This window comes from Propithecus coquereli, unplaced genomic scaffold (genome assembly GCF_000956105.1).
Source record: "Propithecus coquereli isolate 6110/MARCELLA unplaced genomic scaffold, Pcoq_1.0 Scaffold70, whole genome shotgun sequence".
Taxonomy (NCBI): Eukaryota; Metazoa; Chordata; class Mammalia; order Primates; family Indriidae; genus Propithecus; species Propithecus coquereli.
In genome coordinates this window covers 3,669,616-3,689,606 of record NW_012153063.1, presented here as the reverse complement: position 1 = coordinate 3,689,606, position 19,991 = coordinate 3,669,616, and the positions used below count along the sequence as shown (strand labels likewise).

The 19,991-nt window shown below is 36.6% G+C and overlaps 1 protein-coding gene across 1 annotated transcript in view; it reads right to left on the bottom strand.

Moving 5' to 3' along the window:
* The window catches only part of LOC105823915 (gamma-crystallin D-like), a 157,661-nt gene that overhangs the window by 119,437 nt on the left and 18,233 nt on the right, over nt 1-19,991 (bottom strand). The window contains exon 4 of the mRNA XM_012661210.1: nt 17,684-17,728. Within this exon, the coding sequence (XP_012516664.1) occupies nt 17,684-17,728 (45 nt within the window). The remainder of the gene's footprint in view (nt 1-17,683; nt 17,729-19,991) is intronic.

Genomic DNA, 19,991 nt, shown 5'->3' with positions numbered 1-19,991 from the left:
AAAAGTGAAATGACTCATAGAATAGCAAAAGATCACAGAATTAAAAGGAACATATTTACAGATAAGAAGGAAATATAGATGAATCACGGAGCTTAATCATCCATTTCTCTTGCATTGCATCAGGGTTTGCCAAAGTGGGGGACAAACAGTTGTCATGAGTTAAGTATTTTTATTTAAAACCCCATTGGTCCATAAGTGAATCTCTATTAAATAGTCTATTTAAGTTGAGATACAGGGGATGGTAGATTTATATGTCAACTAGCGAACATCCTGCTGTCTGTACGGTTCGATGAAGAACACATACTTTAACACGATTGTAACGAGCTATCACAATTCAAGACTCCATTTCAGTGACATAGTACCTTAACAAATAGATACATTCATTGGTTCAATTATCATGCACAAGGCAATACTCAATGGACAAGGAATGACCAAACAATGACCAAAACAAAGGCTTCTGTCCTTATGGAGCTTAATTCTGTTGGGTAAGAAAGGGTACAAATGATAAACACAATAAATAAATAATTTAGAATATGTTAGAAGGAAGGAATCGATATGTGTTAAAGAAAGAAAATGTAGAGTAGAGTAATGGTGACTAAGAGTCCTGGGGTTGAAGGGTAATTGGGAATAGGATGCAGTATAAAATGGGGTGATCAGAGGGTGTTATTTGAGCAGACTTAAAGGTTATGCTCTTTCTAGATAAGACGATATCTGGAGAAGAACATAGCAAGAAGAGGATACAGATACAGAAAAAGCTCTAAAGTAAAGATTGCTTGAAGAGCAACAACAACAAGATGGCACACTAGGTGATCCCAGGCCTTACCCCCCAAAAAGCAATAATAAAGTCAACTATTTATAGAAAAGAATAGCTCTGGAAGAACCCCTGGGTGCAGTTTGGGGGCTGAAGCAATCCAGAGGAAGTGCAGAGATCAGGGATGGCTAATAGAAAGGGACAGGAATCATTTTTTCTGTGTTGCCCCATCCCCCAGGCTCACTCAGTATGGTGAGGAATCCCTTGGCCACCAGTTCCTCCCATGGGGGAAGAGGGAGAGTGGGAGGCCCTCAGCAGCCATTGACACCAAGGATCCCAGCATCTCCAGCATCCCTAGCTATTGCTACAGAGGGCTCCTGTAGTCTTTACTGACATAGACCACAGCTGCTCTGTCCCCTGAAGCCAGAGTATGCCAAGTACCATCCCTTCTTCCACTGGAGTCAGAGGTCCTGGAGTTACAACCACAGTGAGTTTTCACATGCCCATGCCTGAGAACAGGCACCTGCTGTAAAGCCTATGCCTATGCACAGGTCTTGGCACTTACTAGTGCCACTACACACATGGTCATGTGCCTACCGGACCAGGCCTATGCCACACTGTGCACATATGACCAGAAGACCAGATGCCACTGCAGGTGAGCATGTGCACCCATGGGACCAGGTGCCCATGGCAGCTTTTCCCAGTGTTCACCAATCCTGGCCCTCATGTGCCTGCCACCTTGATGATATATGCAACAGCATGCTCAACAGAGCAGGTATCCACTGCAGCTGCATGTACACCCATGCACCCACCAGACCTAATCCCTGTATGCCCCCCTGAGATAGCGCCCCCATATATCCCTAGAACCTGTGTCCTTGTGTGTTCCTGAACACAGATCTGGACCCAGAACACAAACCTTATCCAATCTACTCATGGAAGGTATTTTTCTTCCTAGGAAAAATTCCTTCCTGCTAAGTTTGGAAGGAGTAAATCCTTCTTCAAATGTGAAGACAACACAAGGCCACAAGAAACATGAAAACCCAGGGAAATGCTGCATCATCAAAACAATATAATAAATCTCCAGTAACCAAACCAAAAAAATGGAGATTTACAAATTTCTGGACAAATAATTATTTTAAAGAAACTTATTGAGCTATAAGAGAATACAAATAGACGAATCAATGAAATCAGGAAAACAATACTGAACAAATGCAAAGTTCACCAAAGAGATAAAATAGTAAAAAAGAATAGAAAGAAATTTTGGAGCTGAAGAATACAGTGACTGAAATAAAAGAATAAAATAGAAAGCTTCAACAGCAGACTTGATTACACAGAAGAAAGAATAAGCAAACTCAAAGATAGATCATTTGAAGTTATCCAGACAGAGCAGAAAAAGTGCGAAGAAAGCCTACAGGATATGTGAAACACCAACAAGTCAATTAATGTGTGCATAATGGGTGTTCCAAAAGAAGAAACAGAGAATGAATAGAAATCTTACTTGAACTAATCACTAAGAACTTTCCAAACCATGGGAGGGAAACTGACATCGAGATTTATGAAGTTCAAAAGTCTCTAAATAGGATCAACCCAAAGAAGACTACCCCAAAACACAGTCTAATCAGATTGTCAAAAGTCAAGGATAAAAAGAGAAAATTTTAAATTATTATTATATTTTTTGACCAACAAGCCATAATTATACACATTTATGGAGCACAGTGTGAGGTTTTGGTGTTATATACAAGGTGACATGGTTGAATCAAGCTAATTAACATGCCCATCACCGCACTTACCTATCATTTTCTATGGTGAGACATTTGAAATTTACTTTCTTTGTTATTTTGAAATATACAATATATTATTATTGACTATAGTCACCCTGATGAGCAACAGATCTCAAAACATATTCCTCCTGTCTATCTAAAACTTTGTATTCTTTGATCAACAACTTCCCATTCCCTAGCTGAGACTGACTATAGGCACAATAATTTAAAATAGATAAAATCAAATTGTTGTTTTGGTGGTCATGCTGTAACGATAACAGCATGAATATATGTTCTTCCTAAGTCTGAATGCAATATGTCTTTTCTGGATGCACAATATTAATTTGAACATGTCAAACGCAATTAAAATTTCTGAGGTGGCATGAATTACAGGTTTGCCAATACTGAATAATTAATATCAATTACCAATTTTTCCTTTTTTAGTCTGTATTGTTTTAAACTTTCAATGTGACTTTGAACAGATCTAAACTGAAAGGAAATATGGGACCAAAATTTAGAAAATAAAAGGTTTACACTCGTATCTGAACTTGATCTTTACATGGTCTTAGTTAACAGATAACTGTCAAGTTCATGTATTCATCTGCTTCATGGTAAAAATGCAACAAAGAGGTCAGGAGCTCCTATAGGAATACAAAGCCCTTTAGTAGTTGATTTGTGGCTTCTGACCTTCAGTTTCTTTAAAATATGATCCTGCTTTATCTCTGAGATTCCAGGTTATTCAATTATTTTTGTAAAAATTCTTTAAATATTTTCTTTGACTTTGATTTAGCTTCAATAATATATTTTTCCCCAAGAATTAAAATCTCCGTTTTGTTGGGATACAGCATCTCATGCTGGTTATGATCAGATTCTTTGCCATATAACATATTTAAATTAAAATTCTAGTTCTACCATTTACTCAGTATGTAATTTGGGAGCAAATTATTTTACTTTTCTTAGAGTTAATATTTTCATGATAATAGTACCCAATAGGTACTTTATTTTTCTGACAAAAACCAGGAGGTATTATAATATCAATTAATTAATGGTAAAAAACAAACTTTATACAAAAAAGAAGATTAATATCAGATACTATGTTAAAGAAGGTAAAGAAATCAAACATTTTACATAATGTCTTCAAGAAGAGTTTTTGTAAATGAAACTTCTACAAAAAATATTAAACACAAAAATACACTCTCTTCCTTGAGAATTAGTAATTGATTCTCTCTCTCTCTCTTTCTCTCTCTCTCTCTCTCTCTCACACACACACACACACACATGAAAGGAATATGGATTTGGAAGTCAAGAGTATAATTTTTTAAAAAGTTAAAAAGGATTAGTTTAGAAAAGCTTTGTGAGGGACATGAGTTGAAAATAACGTTTTGAAGGAGAGTAAAATAAGATTTGTCAGCCTAATGAGTGAAGGATATTTTAGATACAATAATGAGGGAAATAGCTCATAACATCGACGAAAGTGCTCAGGTGAGGTTTAAGTGGATATAGAAGTTTTTTTAAAGGAGCAGTTTGTCACTGTATGGTACCTCATACAAAACCTGTTTTTAAATGTGTTTACACTCTATTTTAAAAATTGAAGTGAAACTGTTAATACTAAAAAAAGTAAAAACAGTATAAAAAGAAAGGAAGGAATCAAATTTATAAAAGAGATTTAAAAATGGAGAAACATGACCAAACTTTCTGCCATAAAATACTTATTTTGCCCGAAGATTGCTGCTGTGAGCTTTGTTATATTACCACTAAAACGCTTTATTTTGTTCTCCAGCTCAGTTATTGGCCATTACTTGTTCTTCTGCTTGCTAATAAACATTTGTGTGTAGCCAAATCTTAACCCTTCATCATATGGTAGAGATTTGAAGTGGGAAAGAGAATATACATAGCTTCCTCTTAATTCTAATCATCAGAAGCCACCAATACTTATCTGGAGATTGTTGATTAGCCAAATTGTGCAAAACAAAAACATAGCCAATTGAAACAACATGTAAACAAATATAATTCAAAGTTCAGCATTTTCTTCTGATGCTTGAGTGATTGCCCTTTCTGGAGGTTACCTGACAGATTTCTCTGCTCTCTCCTATCATCAGTCCCAGCATATGAGGTGAACAACTACACAGCAATATCTATGTGCTTCTCTTTAGTTGATTTTAATAAAACCCAAGCCATGTTCCAAAATACAGGTGCGTCCTCATTAGTACAAATGTAATTGCTTTTGTGAAAAGAAATGAGGAAGACAAAGATGTAAGTCTGGAAAAGTTGAGAATTTTCAGTTCCAATAGCATAGAAGTGGGAGAAAAAAAACCTCACTGAACACTAGAAAACAATAGCACTTTCAAGAACAACATGTTTGAACCTTTGCTATGTAGTTGGAATTCTTCTAGATGCTAGACAGACCAAAAGTCCAAAACGTAGCTCAGACTCAGGGAGCCAAGATGGCCAACTAGAGACATGGCTTGTTGGGCTGCCCCCGCTGGAGGGTAGAAGGTTGGACTGAGGAGAATGAAGAACAGTTATAGCTTGGACATGGATCATAGGGAAAGACAGCAGAAGCATCCGGGGACCCCACTGAGAAAGGCTGCGAAGCTGAGAAAAAGGAAGAGAGAAAAGAGAGGACAGCGGAGCAGACTGAATCCAGAGAGACCCAGAACCCAGTGAAAGGGTAAGGGGGGGCCCTGTCCCCACTTGGGTGACTTTGGCAAGCAGCAGGACACAAAACTCTCACCCTCCAGGAGAGTGCCACAAGAGACCAGAGAATTGGCATTCTTACACATAGATACATCCTCCTCTCATCTCCTCCTTTAGTGTCACCACATAAAGTAATTTTGGCTTAAGCCAGCTTGTACCATGGCCCCTCCCCTCCATAGCAATTGCGATTGTGCTCTGTGCTGAGAATCCTGTCTCTCTAAGGCAGGGGCATGTTAACAGCTGAGCCTGCCACTGAAAGTGGAGCCACAGCAGTGGCCTATTGTGGGATTGCCCACTGGTGGCTTGGACAAGAGGGCAGGACCTAGTGCCCTCAGGACATGAAAGCAATGCAAGAAGACCACGGCCCCTTCCCCCCATAGCAACCAGGAGAGTGCTCAGTGCTGAGAAGCCTGTTTCTCTTCAGCAGGGGCACTTTCCCAGCTGAGCCTGCCACTAAGAGTGGAACCACCACAGTAGCATTTTGTGGGAGCGCCCTCTGGCGGCTTGGATAGGTGGGCATGACCTGGCGCCTACCAGACATCAGAGCAGTGCAGAGAGGCTGTGTCCCCTGCCCCCACAGCAACCACAAGAGTGCTAAGAACCCTGTTTCTCTGCAGTAGGAGCACATTTCCAGCCAAGCCTGCCACTGAGAATGGAGCCACCAAAGTAGCAAAACCTGAGAAGTTCATCAAACCTCCTAGAGCACCCCAAATGCAACTCAGGACCAGCACTCCTCTCTAAAGCATGGTTAGGGACTAATTTTCAGGCACTTTGAGACAGGTCCATAAGCCAGCCCTGACACCCTTAGCTCTCAATTGAGAGGCTAGATGAGAATGAACCAGTGAAAGAACTCAGGAAATGTGAAAAATCAAAGTGAAAGGGAACCCCCAAAAGAAAACAATAACTCCTTACAAATGGATACCAACCTAAATGAAAAGATTAAAATGACCGATGAAGAATTTTGAATATAAATTGTAAGAAAGCTCAGTGAAATACGAGAAAATACAAACCTAAAACAAAGAAGTTACAATAAGAATTCAGGAAATGAATGAAAAATTCTCTAAAGAAACGGAATTATTAAACAGAACTTCTGGAAATGAAAAATTCATTCGAGGAATTGCAAAACATGAGGAAAGCCTTAAGAATAGGCTAGATCAGGCAGAAAAAAAGAACCTTAGGGCTTCAAGATAACACCTTTGAGATAAACAAGTTAGTCAAAGAGAAACAAGAGGAATGAACAATGTCTACAAGAAATGCGAGATTATGTAAAGAGGCAAAACATAAGAATCATAGCATCCCTGAGGGTGATGAAGAAAGTACATAAGGGTTGGAAAATCTATTCAAAGGAATGATCGAAGAAAATTTCCCTTACCTTGTGAGAAATCTAGATATCCAGATACAAGAAACCCAAAAGACTCCTGGGAGATTCATCACAAAGAGGCAATTACCATGACACCTAGTCATCAGACTGGGCAAAGTAAACATGAAACAGGCACTCCTAAAAGCAGTAAGGCAAAAAAATCAAGTAACTTACCAAGGAATACCTATCACACTAACTGCAGACTTCTCAAATGAAAACTTGCAAGCCAGAAGGGATGAGGGCCACATTCGCAGTCTTCTCAAACAGAATAGTGGCCAGCCTAGAATTTTGTATCTTGCAAAACCAAGTTTCTTCTATGAGGAAGAAATAAAGACCTAATCAGACAAACAAACACTGAGGGAATTTGTCAAGACCAGACCTGCCCTGCACAAAGTACTCAGAACTGCATTACACATAGATCAACACAATAAACACCCCCCAGTGTAAAATCAATCGAAAGATAAAGTTCAGAGGCCAGATACCACAATGACTCAAGAAATAAAACAAAGCAACAAAGTTCTACTCAACAGGAAGAACAGAAATCCACCCCATTTATTAATTCTCTCAATAAATATGAATGGTTTGAACTCCCACTCAAGAGACATAGGCTGGCTGAATGGATTAAAAAAATACAAGCCAAGTATCTGCTGTCTCTAGGAAACACGTATAACCCACAAGGACTCATTCAGACTTGAGGTGAAGAGATGGAAAACAATATTCCATGCAAATGGAAATTAAAAGAAAGCTGATGTAGCTGTTCTCATATCAGATGACATAGACTTCAAATCAACAAAAATAAAGAAAGACAAAGATGGTCATTATACAATGGTAAAGGCAACAATTCAACATGAAGACATAATAATTGTAAATATTTTTGCACCTAACATAGGAGCACCTAGATTCATAAAGCAAAACCCACTTGAACTAAACAAAGTGATAAACAGCAGCAATGTAGTAGCTGGGGACTTCAACATCCCACTGACAGAATGGGAAAGATCCTCCAAACAGAAAATAAATGAAGAAAAAATGGACTTAAACAGAATTCTAGAACAAATTGGCCCAATGAACATTTATAGAACATTTTACCCAAAACCCACTAAATATATGTTCTTCTCATCAGCTCATGGAACATTCTCTAAGATTGATCATATCCTAGGCCAAGAAACATGTCTAAACAAAATTTTAAAAATAAAAATTATGCCATGTATCTTCTCAGACCACAGTGGAATAAAATAGAAATCAACTCCAACAGAATCATTCACCTATGCAAAAAGTCATGGAAACTAAACAACTCACTGCTAAATGATATCTAGGTCAAGGAGGAAATTAAGATGGAAATCAAAAGATTATTCTAACTAAATGATAAAGGGAACACAAGTCATCAAAATCTATGGGATACTGCTAAAGCAATCCTTAGAGGAAAACTCATAGCCCTAAATGCCTACATCCAAAAGACAGAAAGATCACAAATCAATAATTTAATGAACCATGTCAAGGAACTGGAAAAGGAAAAACAAACCAATCCCAAACCCAGCAGAAGAAAAGAAATAACCAAGATAACAGCAGAACTAAATAAAATCAATAGCAAAAGAATTCTACAGAAAATTAATGAAACAAAATGTTAGTTCATTGAAAAGATAAACAAAATTGACAGGCTTCTTGCTAGATTAATGAGAAGCAGAAAAGAAAGAACTCTAATAAGCTCAATCAGAAATGAAAAAGGAGAAATCACAACTGATACCATGGAAATACAAAACATCATCTCTGAACACTAAAAAAATCACTATGCACATAAACTTGAAAACGTAGAGGAAATGGACAAATTCTTAGAAACCCATAGCCTCCCTACGCTCAATCAGGAAGAAATAGAATTCCTGAACAGACCAATATCAAGTATCAAAATTGAAGCAGCAATAAAAAATCTTCCAGCAAAAAAAGTCCTGGACCAAATGATTTCACAGATGAATTTTACCAGACCTTCAAAGAAGAACTGGTTCTTATACTTCAGAAAGTATTTCATAACATTGACAAGAAAGAAATCCTCCCCAACTCAGTCTATGAAGCCAATATCATCTTGATATCAAGCCAGGCAAGGACACACACACAAAAGAAAACTACAGACCAATATCCCTTATGAATATAGATGTGAAAATTCTCAATAATATCCTAGCAAACCTAATTCAGCTGCACATCACAAAAATAATCCACTATGACCAAGTAGGCTTCATACCAGAGATGAAAGGGTGGTTCAACATAAGCAAATCCATAAATGTATTTCACCACATAAATAGAAGCAAAAACAAAGACCATATGATCCTCTCAATAGACACAGAAAAAGCATTTGACAAAATCCAGCACCCTTTTATGATAAGAACATTTAACAAAATAGGCATAGATGGGGCTTACCTAAAAATGATACAAGCCATTTATGACAAACCCACAGCCAACATAATACTGAATGAGTAAAAATTGAAAGCATTCCTGCTTAGAACTGGAACCAGACAAGGTTGCCCACTATCACCACTTCTATTCAACATAGTGCTGCAAGTACTAGCCAGAGCAATCAGACAGGAGAAGAAAATCAAGAGTATACAAATGGGGAAAGAAGAGATCAAACTAATGCTCTTTGCTGACGATATGATCTTATGTCTAGAAAACCCCCAAGACTCTACTAAGAGACTCCTAGAATTGATAAATACATTCAACAAAGTTTCAGATTACAAAATCAATGTACACAAATCAGTAGCATTCATATATGCCAACAACAGTGAAACCGAGAATCAAATCAGTGACTCAATACATTTCACAATACCAACAAAGTAAATAAAATACCTAGGACTACATTTAACTAAGGAGGTGAAAGACCTCTCTGCAGGAAGAACTATGAAACACTGACAAAAGAAATTGCTGAGGATGTAAACAGACGGAAAAACATATCTTGCTCATGGATTGGCAGAATCAACATTTCTGAAATATCTGTATTACCCAAAGCAATCTACTGATTCAATGCAATCCCCATTTTAAAAAAAATGTCATTTTTCACAGATCTAGGAAAAATAGTTCTGTGATTTGTATGGAACCAGAAAAGACCCTGAGTAGCCAAAGCAACCTTAAGCAAAAAGAACAAATTGGGAGGCATCAAGTTACCAGACTTCAAGCCCTACTACAGGCTATGGTAACCAAAACAGCATGGTACTGGCACAAAAACAGAGACATAGACCTATGGATCAGAACTGAGAACCCAGATATAAAACCATACTCATGTTGCCACCTGATCTTTGACAAAGCAGACAGAAACATATACTAGGGAAAAGAATCCCTGTTCAATAGTGCTGGGAAAATTGGACAGCCACATTTAGAAGACTGAAACAGGATCCACACCTCTCACCACTCACAAAAATTAATTCACGATTAATAACAGACTTAAGCCTAAGACATGAAACTAGAAATCATAAGAATTCTAGAAGAAAATGTTGGAAAACCTCTTCTAAATATTAGCCTAGGCAAAGAATTTATGAAGAAGACCTCAAAGGCAATCACAGCAATAATAAAAATTAACAAATGGGACTTGATTAAACTAAAAAGTTTCTCTACAGCCACGGAAACAATCAATAGAGTGAATAGACAACCTACAGAATGGAAGAAGATATTTGCATGCTATACATTTGATAAAGGGCTGATAACCACAATCTAGAAAGAACTCAAACAAATCAGCAAGAAAAAAATCAAACAGCCCCATTAAAAAGTGGGTAAAATGAACAGAACCTTTTGAAAAGAAGATAGACTAATAGGCAATAAACATATGAAAAAATGCTCAAAGTCTCTAATCATCAGGGAAATGCAAATCAAAATCACAATGAGATATCACCTAACCCTAGTGAGAATAGATTTTATCAAAAAGTCCCAAAACAACAGATGCTTGTGTGGATGGGGAGAGAAGGTTCACTTATACACTGTTGGTGGGACTGCAAACTAGTGCAACCTCTATGGAAAATATTATGGAGACACCTCAAAAAACTAAAAGTAGACCCTCCCATTTGATCCAGCAATCCCACTATTGGGTATTACTCAAAGGAAAAAAAGTCATTTTATCAAAAAGACATGTGCACTCGAATGTTTATTGCAGCACAATTCACAATCGCAAAGATGTGACATCAACCTAAGTGCCCATCAATACATGAGTGGATTAATAAAATGTGGTGTATGTATACTAGTGAGTACTACTCAGTCATAAAATCATGGTGAACTAATATCTTTTGTAACAACCTAGGTGGAACTAGAGACCATTCTTCTAAGGGAACTTTTGTAAGAATGGATTAAAAAACGTCATATGTACTCACTATTAAATTGGAACTAATTGAGCAACACCGATGTGCACATACAGTAGTAAAACTCAACAGAAACTAAGTAGGTGGGAGGGGGAGGAGGAGATGGGTAAACTTGCACCTAATGGGTACAGTGCACACTATGTGGGTGATGGGCACATTTATAACTTTCACTCAAACTGCACAAAAGCACATCAAGTAATCGAAACGTTTGTACCCTTGTAATATGCTAAAATAATGAAAAAAAGTGGCTCAGAGTGTTTAAGCAGGGATAAAACAAGACACATGTGAGTATGAACAAGGAAAGAATAAAAAAAAGTTAAACAAAGGAACACCAAACATAGAAACCTTTTGGGAAAGTATATGCCTTTTTTTTTTTTGTCTTTTTTCAACCAGAGAACATTTCATTTCCTCTGCACAATTCATTCGATTTGATCTATAAAATGGACAGAGTCGATTGAAATGAGAGTTTAAATGGGTCACCAAAAAGACCTTTTCAACCTCTGGCTCTTCCTTGTCTGCTTTAGAGCACTCTGTTCTTTCCGTCCTCTTGTTTCCTATCAGTATTTATCTCAGTAATGCCCTGAACACCAAAATATAATTTTAAAATCGATGTGAGGTTAGGGCAAAAATAGACTCAACAGATTGTGTCTTCTCCCTAAGAAATCACTCTGGCAATGAAGAACAAGAAAGAGGCCTTTTTGAAATCACAATCTGAGGTGAAAAATGATTCCATTTGACTTTCATTTGAATGAACTCTGACCTGTTTGTACTGCATTTTCTAAAAATTTGGGATCAAATTTCATACATTTTTATCTTGCTGGTGCATCACTGTGACTGTATTTCCTCGATTTTTACATTTATTTACTTATTTTTGTTTTTAGTGACAGAGTCTTGTTCTGACTCCGAGGCTGGAGTGCTGTGGCGTGATCATAGCTTACTGCAGCCTCTAACTCCTGGGTTCAGGTGATCCTCCTGTCTCAGCCTCCCAAGTAGCTGAGACTACATGTGGGGGCCACCATGCCTGGATAATTTTTCTTATATTTTGTAGAGACAGGGTCTTGTTATGTTGCCCATGCTGGTTTCAAACTCCTGGCCTCAAATGATCCTCCTGCTGTGGCCTCCCAAAATGCAGGGATCACAGGTGTGAACCACCATATCCAACGCTTTTCCTTCATTTTTAACACCATTTCAGATTCTGGGCTTGAATGTTTGGGACTGGCAACTAGAGTGTTAGGTTGCTAAGACATCAAGTCCTAGGTTAAAAATCAGAAAGGCAGGCTTCTGTTTGCACATCTGTTACTGATTATGTAGGACTTTGTGGAAAACGTTTGTACATTCTGCAAGTCTATTTGTTCAGAAAAATGATCTTTTTGTCAAGCTTGCTGCTAAAAGATAAAATATAAGAACGTATTGTAGAGCAGGAAATTAAAGAAAGTTATTAGTAAGAAGAGAAAATATTGGTTTGAAAAATTCTAAGATCATTTTCTCTGTAGCACTGAGAGCTATGTATCCCAAAGCTGCCTTCTGTGTTTTTAACAATTTTATCAAGATGTAACTCACATACCACCCAGTCTCTCCATCCACCCTAGCCCTAGGCAACCACAGTCTCTTTTCTATCTCTATAGATTTGTCTTTTTGGGACCTTTCATATTGATAGAATCACACTATATATAGTCCCTTGTGAGAAGCCGGTCCCTGGCTTCTTTTACATAGCATAATTTTTCAAGGTTCATCCGTGTTGTAGCATGCAGCTACTCCTTTTCTGTCACTGAATAATACTCAATTCTATTAATATATCATATTTTGTTTATCCATTCATCAGTTGATGTACATTTGGCTTGTTTCCATCTTTGGTTAATATGAATAATGCCGGTATGAACATTTGTTTGCAAGTTTTTGTGTGGTCATATGTTTTAATTTCTCTTGGGAAAATACCTAGCAGTGGAGTTGCTGGACAATGTAGTAAATCTATGTTTAACAATATGAGGAACTGCCAGACTGTTTTCCAAAGTGGCCATACTATTTTATATTTCTACCAGCAGTGTATGAGGATTCCAATTTCTCCACATCCTCTCCAACACTTGTTATTATCTATCTCTTTTTATCATAGGCATTCTGGTAGATGTGAAGGGGTATCTCATGGCAGTCTGGGTTTGCATTTCCGTAATGGCTAATAATGTTGAGCATTTTTTCACATCCTTATTGGCCATTTTTAATCTTATTTGGAGAAATATCCATTCTAATCCTTTTGCCCAAATTTTAATTCAGTTATTTGTCTTTTTATTATTGAGTTATAATAGTTACTCTGTATTTTTTCCAAGTTTCCAAGTCCTATAAGTCCCGGCATAAAGTTGATTTTACTTTATTAAGGAAAGCATTCCCAGCAAGCCTTCTCCTGGCTATGAATTCTATAGCATAAAATCCCTTCATTTGTAAACAGGGCCCCCCAGGATAAGTTTAAACTGGAGTTTCAGTCTAAGCCAAAGTTTACTTCTAGAGATGAATGAACCCACTTTGCATTGTCAGAAAATAAATGCCATGCAGCCCACTATGTTTTCCTTGTTTTTAGTATTACCAGAGAACTTGGAGACAATTCATTACCCTAAAGTGCTTTAAATCTACTTAAACTAAAGTGCATTTTGTTGACTTCAAACGGGATTTGGTTTGTTTGAGATTTAAATGCCTCTTTGCGCATATATTTTAACCTCTATGTCATCTCAATCCTTCCAGAAGCAGTCGTGACAAATCTTTTGGGAAAAAATACTGAAAAATGTGAAAAGGGTACTTACAGATATTTATGTACCAGAAAAAGTTACTTTTTGTTTCCTTTATGCCATAAAACATGATCAATGTCTCTGAGAATAAAGTCTAAGGCTACCTGTAGTATATTAAATTGTAAAGGTACAGTTGTCTTCATCAACAAAATGGAAATCATAAAATCTTTCTAAATGTAGGAAGGTAAAGACTAGAAGTTTTTGAATTAATAAAAGTGAAATACTTACTGTATTTCTATTATTTACAGTGATCTACGGCTGCATCTCTCCCCATTTCTGGATGGGGAGAGGTTGTGTGGAAGTATCATGCAGTATCCATTCTTCTCCTACCCATAGGTAAGGCCTAGGCAAGACTTCAGATTAGATTCAGATTTTTTTTTCAGGTAGACACAGCCCCTCCTCTTTTAACAATTACCTCGCTAATATTATCCCTTTGTGCTCCCGCTTTCCTCACCAAGTTACTTTTATCAAATATTCATTTAACAGGTGATTCCCCAACTCTCTCATTGAAGAATATTTGCATTTTCACAGAATATTCTTAAAGAAGAAAATGCTTTCATAACCAAAGGAATACATTTCTCATAGTACACTAGTATTCTCCTAGGAAAATTTTTGTTGACTTTTTGAATTTTTTTTCTATTTTTCTGAGGTTGATAGCAGGTATTCTTCATTGTCCTATTCAAATAAGAAAAAACATTCAACATATGCTTGCATACATAAGTTTTTTATAGCTTCACTTCTTTTTTTGATCAAACTGTGTTGCCCAATTTGATGGCCCACCCAATTTATATCCCTTAATCATTGGTTTTGAGAATAAGCCAGTTCCATATTTGATAGGAAATTAATCAAATTTCCCATCATGGACCATTGAAAAAAGAATATGTAAAATGCTATGGGGGGGGGGTTTCAAAGAAAGAATAATTCCAAAAATATTTCTTAACAATAGAAGCATCATTGTAAAAATGCAAATAACCTCCCAGAGACACTACTTTGAAAAGCCAGCAGTAATTTTAGCATTTAGCTATTTGCTTAAAATATGAGTCCTGCTACTATCAAAGCTTTGCAGGTACTAACTTCTGTTATTTTTCTAATGTTTAACATGGACTGTATATGATTGGCCCTGAAACAAGTAAAAACACACTACAGCAGCTGTGATTAAGATGATCTCTTATTTTTGTAGCTTGTCTCTTGGCCTTTTGAAAAATTCAATGGGCAGCTGACCAATCAGCTATTTTCTACGTATGAATTGTGCAAGGAGGGGACTCTATGGCACGTTCTCCATGGACTGTAAACTTTAAAAAGGACAGGGTACATTGCCTATTTCTTCACATTGGTTTAATTTCCTAGTTGGAAATTTATTTTTTTAATGAGTGGGTTTCTGGCCTTTTCAAATCCTGCAAATCTTTTTGAAAATAACTATAGTCATGAGAGTGTTGACCACAGACACAAAAAATCAAACTCAACCAAGAGTATAATCGAACTAGTATTTTTTAGAGGCAATTATCATGTAATTTGCTGTCAGTTGCAAGGAACAGAAAATTCAACACAAAGTGGCATACAGAAAAAAGGTAATCATTGATTTAGTATAGATTCCAGAGCTATGTGCATCCTCATTTATATCAAGTGGAAAATCACAGGAAAGTTTAGTTTCCTATATATTTCAATTTGAAGATTTGGAACTTTTCAAACATGATGGATCAGACCAAATCATGGGCCAAAAACTGACCTCCTAGTGTCTGTGGTTTAGAAAAATGTAGTTGGATTTAGCTCATGAAGGTTTTCTCAAAAGCTAAAGTTAAAATCAGACTTTATCTATGTTAGTTACAATGCTGTTGGCTGCATGTAATAGAAACTTCAACTCAAATTAGCTTAATGCCTAAAGATATTTAAAATATCATGTAATAGAAAGTGTAGAGAGAGGAAAGACTTCAGGTACAGTTAAAATAGGATTCCAGCTTCTTTGCAGTTTCCTTGGCTTTGCTTTCCTCTATGTATTGACTTTATTAAAATGGGATGGTTTCTGGACTTTTCAAATCCTGCAAATCTACCCAAAAGGTTTCAAGATGACAAACATAGCAACTCAGGCAACTGAACAGGACAAAGAAAAAGCTTTACCACAACAATAAAATAGCAGGCTTTCCTTTCATCTTATGTCAACCCTGATGTGATATTAGTCACCAAAAGAATGCCATGATCTGCCTGGCCTACAGCTGAATTCCTTTATTGGATAGGGAAGCAGGATTAACATGATTGGTTTAGGATTGGCAACCACTTTTGAGCTGGGGATGAGACTGGCTTCCCCAGGTGTCACAGAGCACAAGAATTCTGAACATTTAAACACACTTTGTGTTTTGTAAAAAGGAAGGCAGTAATAGATGTTGGGCAGTCAGCCAACAGCGCTCAGAACACATCCATGCCACACTGGGGAAAAGGAGAGGATAGCCAAAGGGTACAAAGTTACAATTAGAAAGGAAAAATAAGTTCTAGTGTCCTATTGCACAGTAGATGACTATAGTCAACAATAAGTTATTGTTAGATATACGTATCTAAAAAGAGCTAGAAGAGAGGATTTTGTATGTTCATACCACAAAGAAATGATAAATGTTTGAGGTGATGGATATGTTCATCACCCTCAATTGATCATTACACAATGTATACATATATCCAGACATCACATTTTACCCCATAAATATGTACAATTATTATGTGTGAATTGAAAATTTTAAAAAAGGAAAAAAAAGAAACGAAATGAAAAAAAATAGAACTAGCATTTACTATGTGCCAGACACGATATACGAGGTGATTTCACATTTCTAAATATCCTCATTTTATTGATGAGAAAGTGGGAGACTCTGAAATTCATTATTTTACTAACGCTTGCAACAGAGTAAAGTGTTCTGTCATGAATCACTAGGTAAAAAGAGCGATCAATTTCAGTGAGAAAAGGAAAAGACACTCAGGGTTCTTACACACCCAGTCTGTACCTGGCTCTGTGCAAGGCAAATACAATATCTCACTCTCCGTGTCATACAGTTAAATAAAACAAGATTTTGAGAGGTTTGGTAATATGCCCAAAATTGCATGTTTGTGCATCAGGGTGCAAGAAGCCAAAGACAGGTGGCTCTGTCACCTTCTGACTCCACAGACTGTTCTTATTTCACTATATCATGCAACAACTTGGGCTATCAGGTAGGTACTTTTATTGGAAATAAGCCATTACTAATTGGGAATATCACTCTGCAAAAGTACAAAGCACCTAAACACAATTAAAGCCATGCCTTTTTGTATAGATTGAGTAACATGTGATGTCCTCTCCTCTCTGCTACTAACCCAGTGTTCCGAGGGCAGTGTGCAGCCTGAGAGTTTCCTAAGGAAGTAATTTAGAAGATGCTCCAATGCCTGCATTTTCACAAAACAGATATATAAACTACAAAGTAGTAAATAAACTGTAAATTCTTCCAAAAATTTAATCTCTTTTCTGCATTCCTCTTTTCCTTCTCTAATTTGGTGCTGTAATCTGATTTGGCTAATGTCTGACATAAACTTGTGAGTGAACAGAACCAGTATATACATACCACACACAGTTCTCTTATGTTAAATATACATTCTTTGTAAGGTTGAGCTTTAATCAATGTATATTTGCTATGAATTAAGTATTTCAGTTTTTTTATTCCATTTATTAATAAATATGGAATTCATCTCCTCTACTGGCCAGGGCAAAGGATTTTCCATGAAACTAATCAATACTTGTAACTCTTACTGAGGTAACTTTTTATCTCTTGAGTGCTGTAAATAATTTATCACCTCAGCCTTTGGAGTCTTTTATCAAAATTCTAGTTTCCTCTACTTTGGAGAATTCCTTTAATTAGTCAGCCTAATATCATCTGTCTCTATGGCTACAAATGTGGCAGGGTAAAAAAATGATTGCATGTTCAAAACAAACATCCTGGAAACTTTCCATAGGCCTCATCTTGTTAAAGAAGGGACTTCAACTGAGTTTTGAAAATCAGTACCTGATTGGGGAAAAAAAAAACTAACCACCTTCCCTTTTTGAGATGTCTTTTTCTTTGCCTTTGATCTATTAGCATTTTTTTCACAAAGAACAGCATGCAATATTCAGGTTTTCTGCTGGACATGTTCATAAATAGTTCATGGATTTCCCAAATTTCCCAGATTTAGTTTTCAAAATTCCATAAAAAGCTACTCTCAGCTATTTGACAGACATTTTCAAATGTTGCTGCAAAAGAACAGGAGAAAATATTCGCAAACTATACATCCAATGAAAGGCTAATATTCCAGAATCTACAAAGAACTCAAACAAATCAGCAAGAAAAAAACCAAACAACCCCATTAAAAAGTGGGCAAAAGACACAAATAGAAGTTTTTCAAAAGAAAATAGACAAATGGCTAACAAACACATGAAAAAATGCTCAATGTCACTAATCAACAGGGAAATGCAGCCCATATGTTCAGCTGAATCAAATTTTCCATGTATTTTAAAACTGTTAGGTCATAATGCCTTTAGTTGGGACATGTACTCTCCTGTCAGTTACAAATGCCACCGTTCCCTATCACTGCATATCATCAACTTCTCACATTCCCTTTACCTTCTTGGCCATTGAAGGCATTTAGGTTTACCCTTCCTGTCTGACTTAGGTCAAGGTACCCTCTCCAGAAAGGAATGTATTTTATGGAAGTATCTTATCCCAAATCCTAGGAAGCATTGATTCACAAATGCTTCCTCCTTGTATGAATGCATTCATTGAGAACCACTGGGCTTGCTTTGTGCCAGGCACACTCTGCTAGATCCTTCAGAAGATACAAATATGTTTGAGATATTTATCTGTAGAGGTTTAGAATTTAGTAGGGGAGGCAAACATGCTTGTCTCCAGAATGGAATGTCATAATTGAAGGGCCATCACTGGATAGGATGAGGGGGAGTGGGAAGCATTCTCTGAGGAGAGAAGTGACTTGTGCTTGTAGAATCCATGTTTGTTGTTGAAATTTCAATTGAATGTAGCTAATGGAACAGCAAAATAATGAGACAAGGCTGGGACTTGCTCTTCCCTCACTGCCTCAGTCAGTGACAGGTGAAAATTATAATTTAATTAAGTATCTCCTCATAGGGGAATTGATACTGTGTAAAACGTATTATCTGACATCTCTTAATTTTTAGGATTTTTATATAACTCAATTTTGAGGCTAAAACATCTTGAACCAAAATGCTGAAGGCTGAGCAGTATCTGAAAACAAATTTCAGTCTATCATGTTTTGCCTGGGTATCTTGGTCAGTTCTGCCCAACAGAAATACAATAAAAGCCATAAATGTAATTTTCAACTTCCTGGTAGCCACATTAAAAATGTTTAGTGACACAGGTGAAGTTAATTTTCATAATAAATTTTATTTACCCTAATACATCCAAAATATTCATTTCAATATCAAATTATATGAAAAGATATTAAGGAGATATTTTCATTCTTCTTTTCATATGAAGTCCTTGAAATCTAGTGGGTATCTTACACTTACGACACATTTTCATTCAGACTAGCCTCATTTCAAGTGTTGAATAGCCACATGTGGCTTAGTAACCACTATATTAGAGCAGTTCTCAATGTCCTTAAAGCTTCTTTAAATATCTTGGAGAAGGCATGTGTGTTAAGTAAGTAAAATGTTAAGCAAAAATAATATGGCTACTTTATTTCTTTAATGTTTGAGGTTCTGGAAACAATATATTTGCTAGCTGATTAACATTTTTATTCAAGTAGAAAATTGTTTGCAGTGGTTCTTTCTTAATCATGGCCATGTAGTTCACCATAAACTTATTTCAACAAGAGGTTACCATTTTCACAATTACTGCAGACTCCTAAATTGAGAAGCAATCTTTTTTTCTCCATTACATGTAAACATCTGAAATCTAGTATTTTCACTTAAAGAAAACCCTTTGGTGTGATACAAGACCTACATGGATTTCATTTGATGAACTCCATCTTCCTGCAGAGATATCGAACTCCATTAAATGATTAATACATAAGTTTTTTTTTTCTTGCTGTTGCAATTATTATCAAATGCCCATTCATGAACTAGATGTCATAAAGAATAATCCAAGTTTAGGGACAATATCTGCACAGCAATAATAGGCTTATGAGCTTTGCATTATTGCATTTTATTTTCCTGATCATGTACCTCTGCCTTTACTTCTGTACTGTGCGCTCAGTACGGTGCACGTTGCCTGAGTGCTCTGTAGCTCACTCAAGGAGAACTATGCTTCAAAGAGTCCTTTGGCCTGTGTTTATTGAGTTAGCACTTGGTTCCTTTCTTTG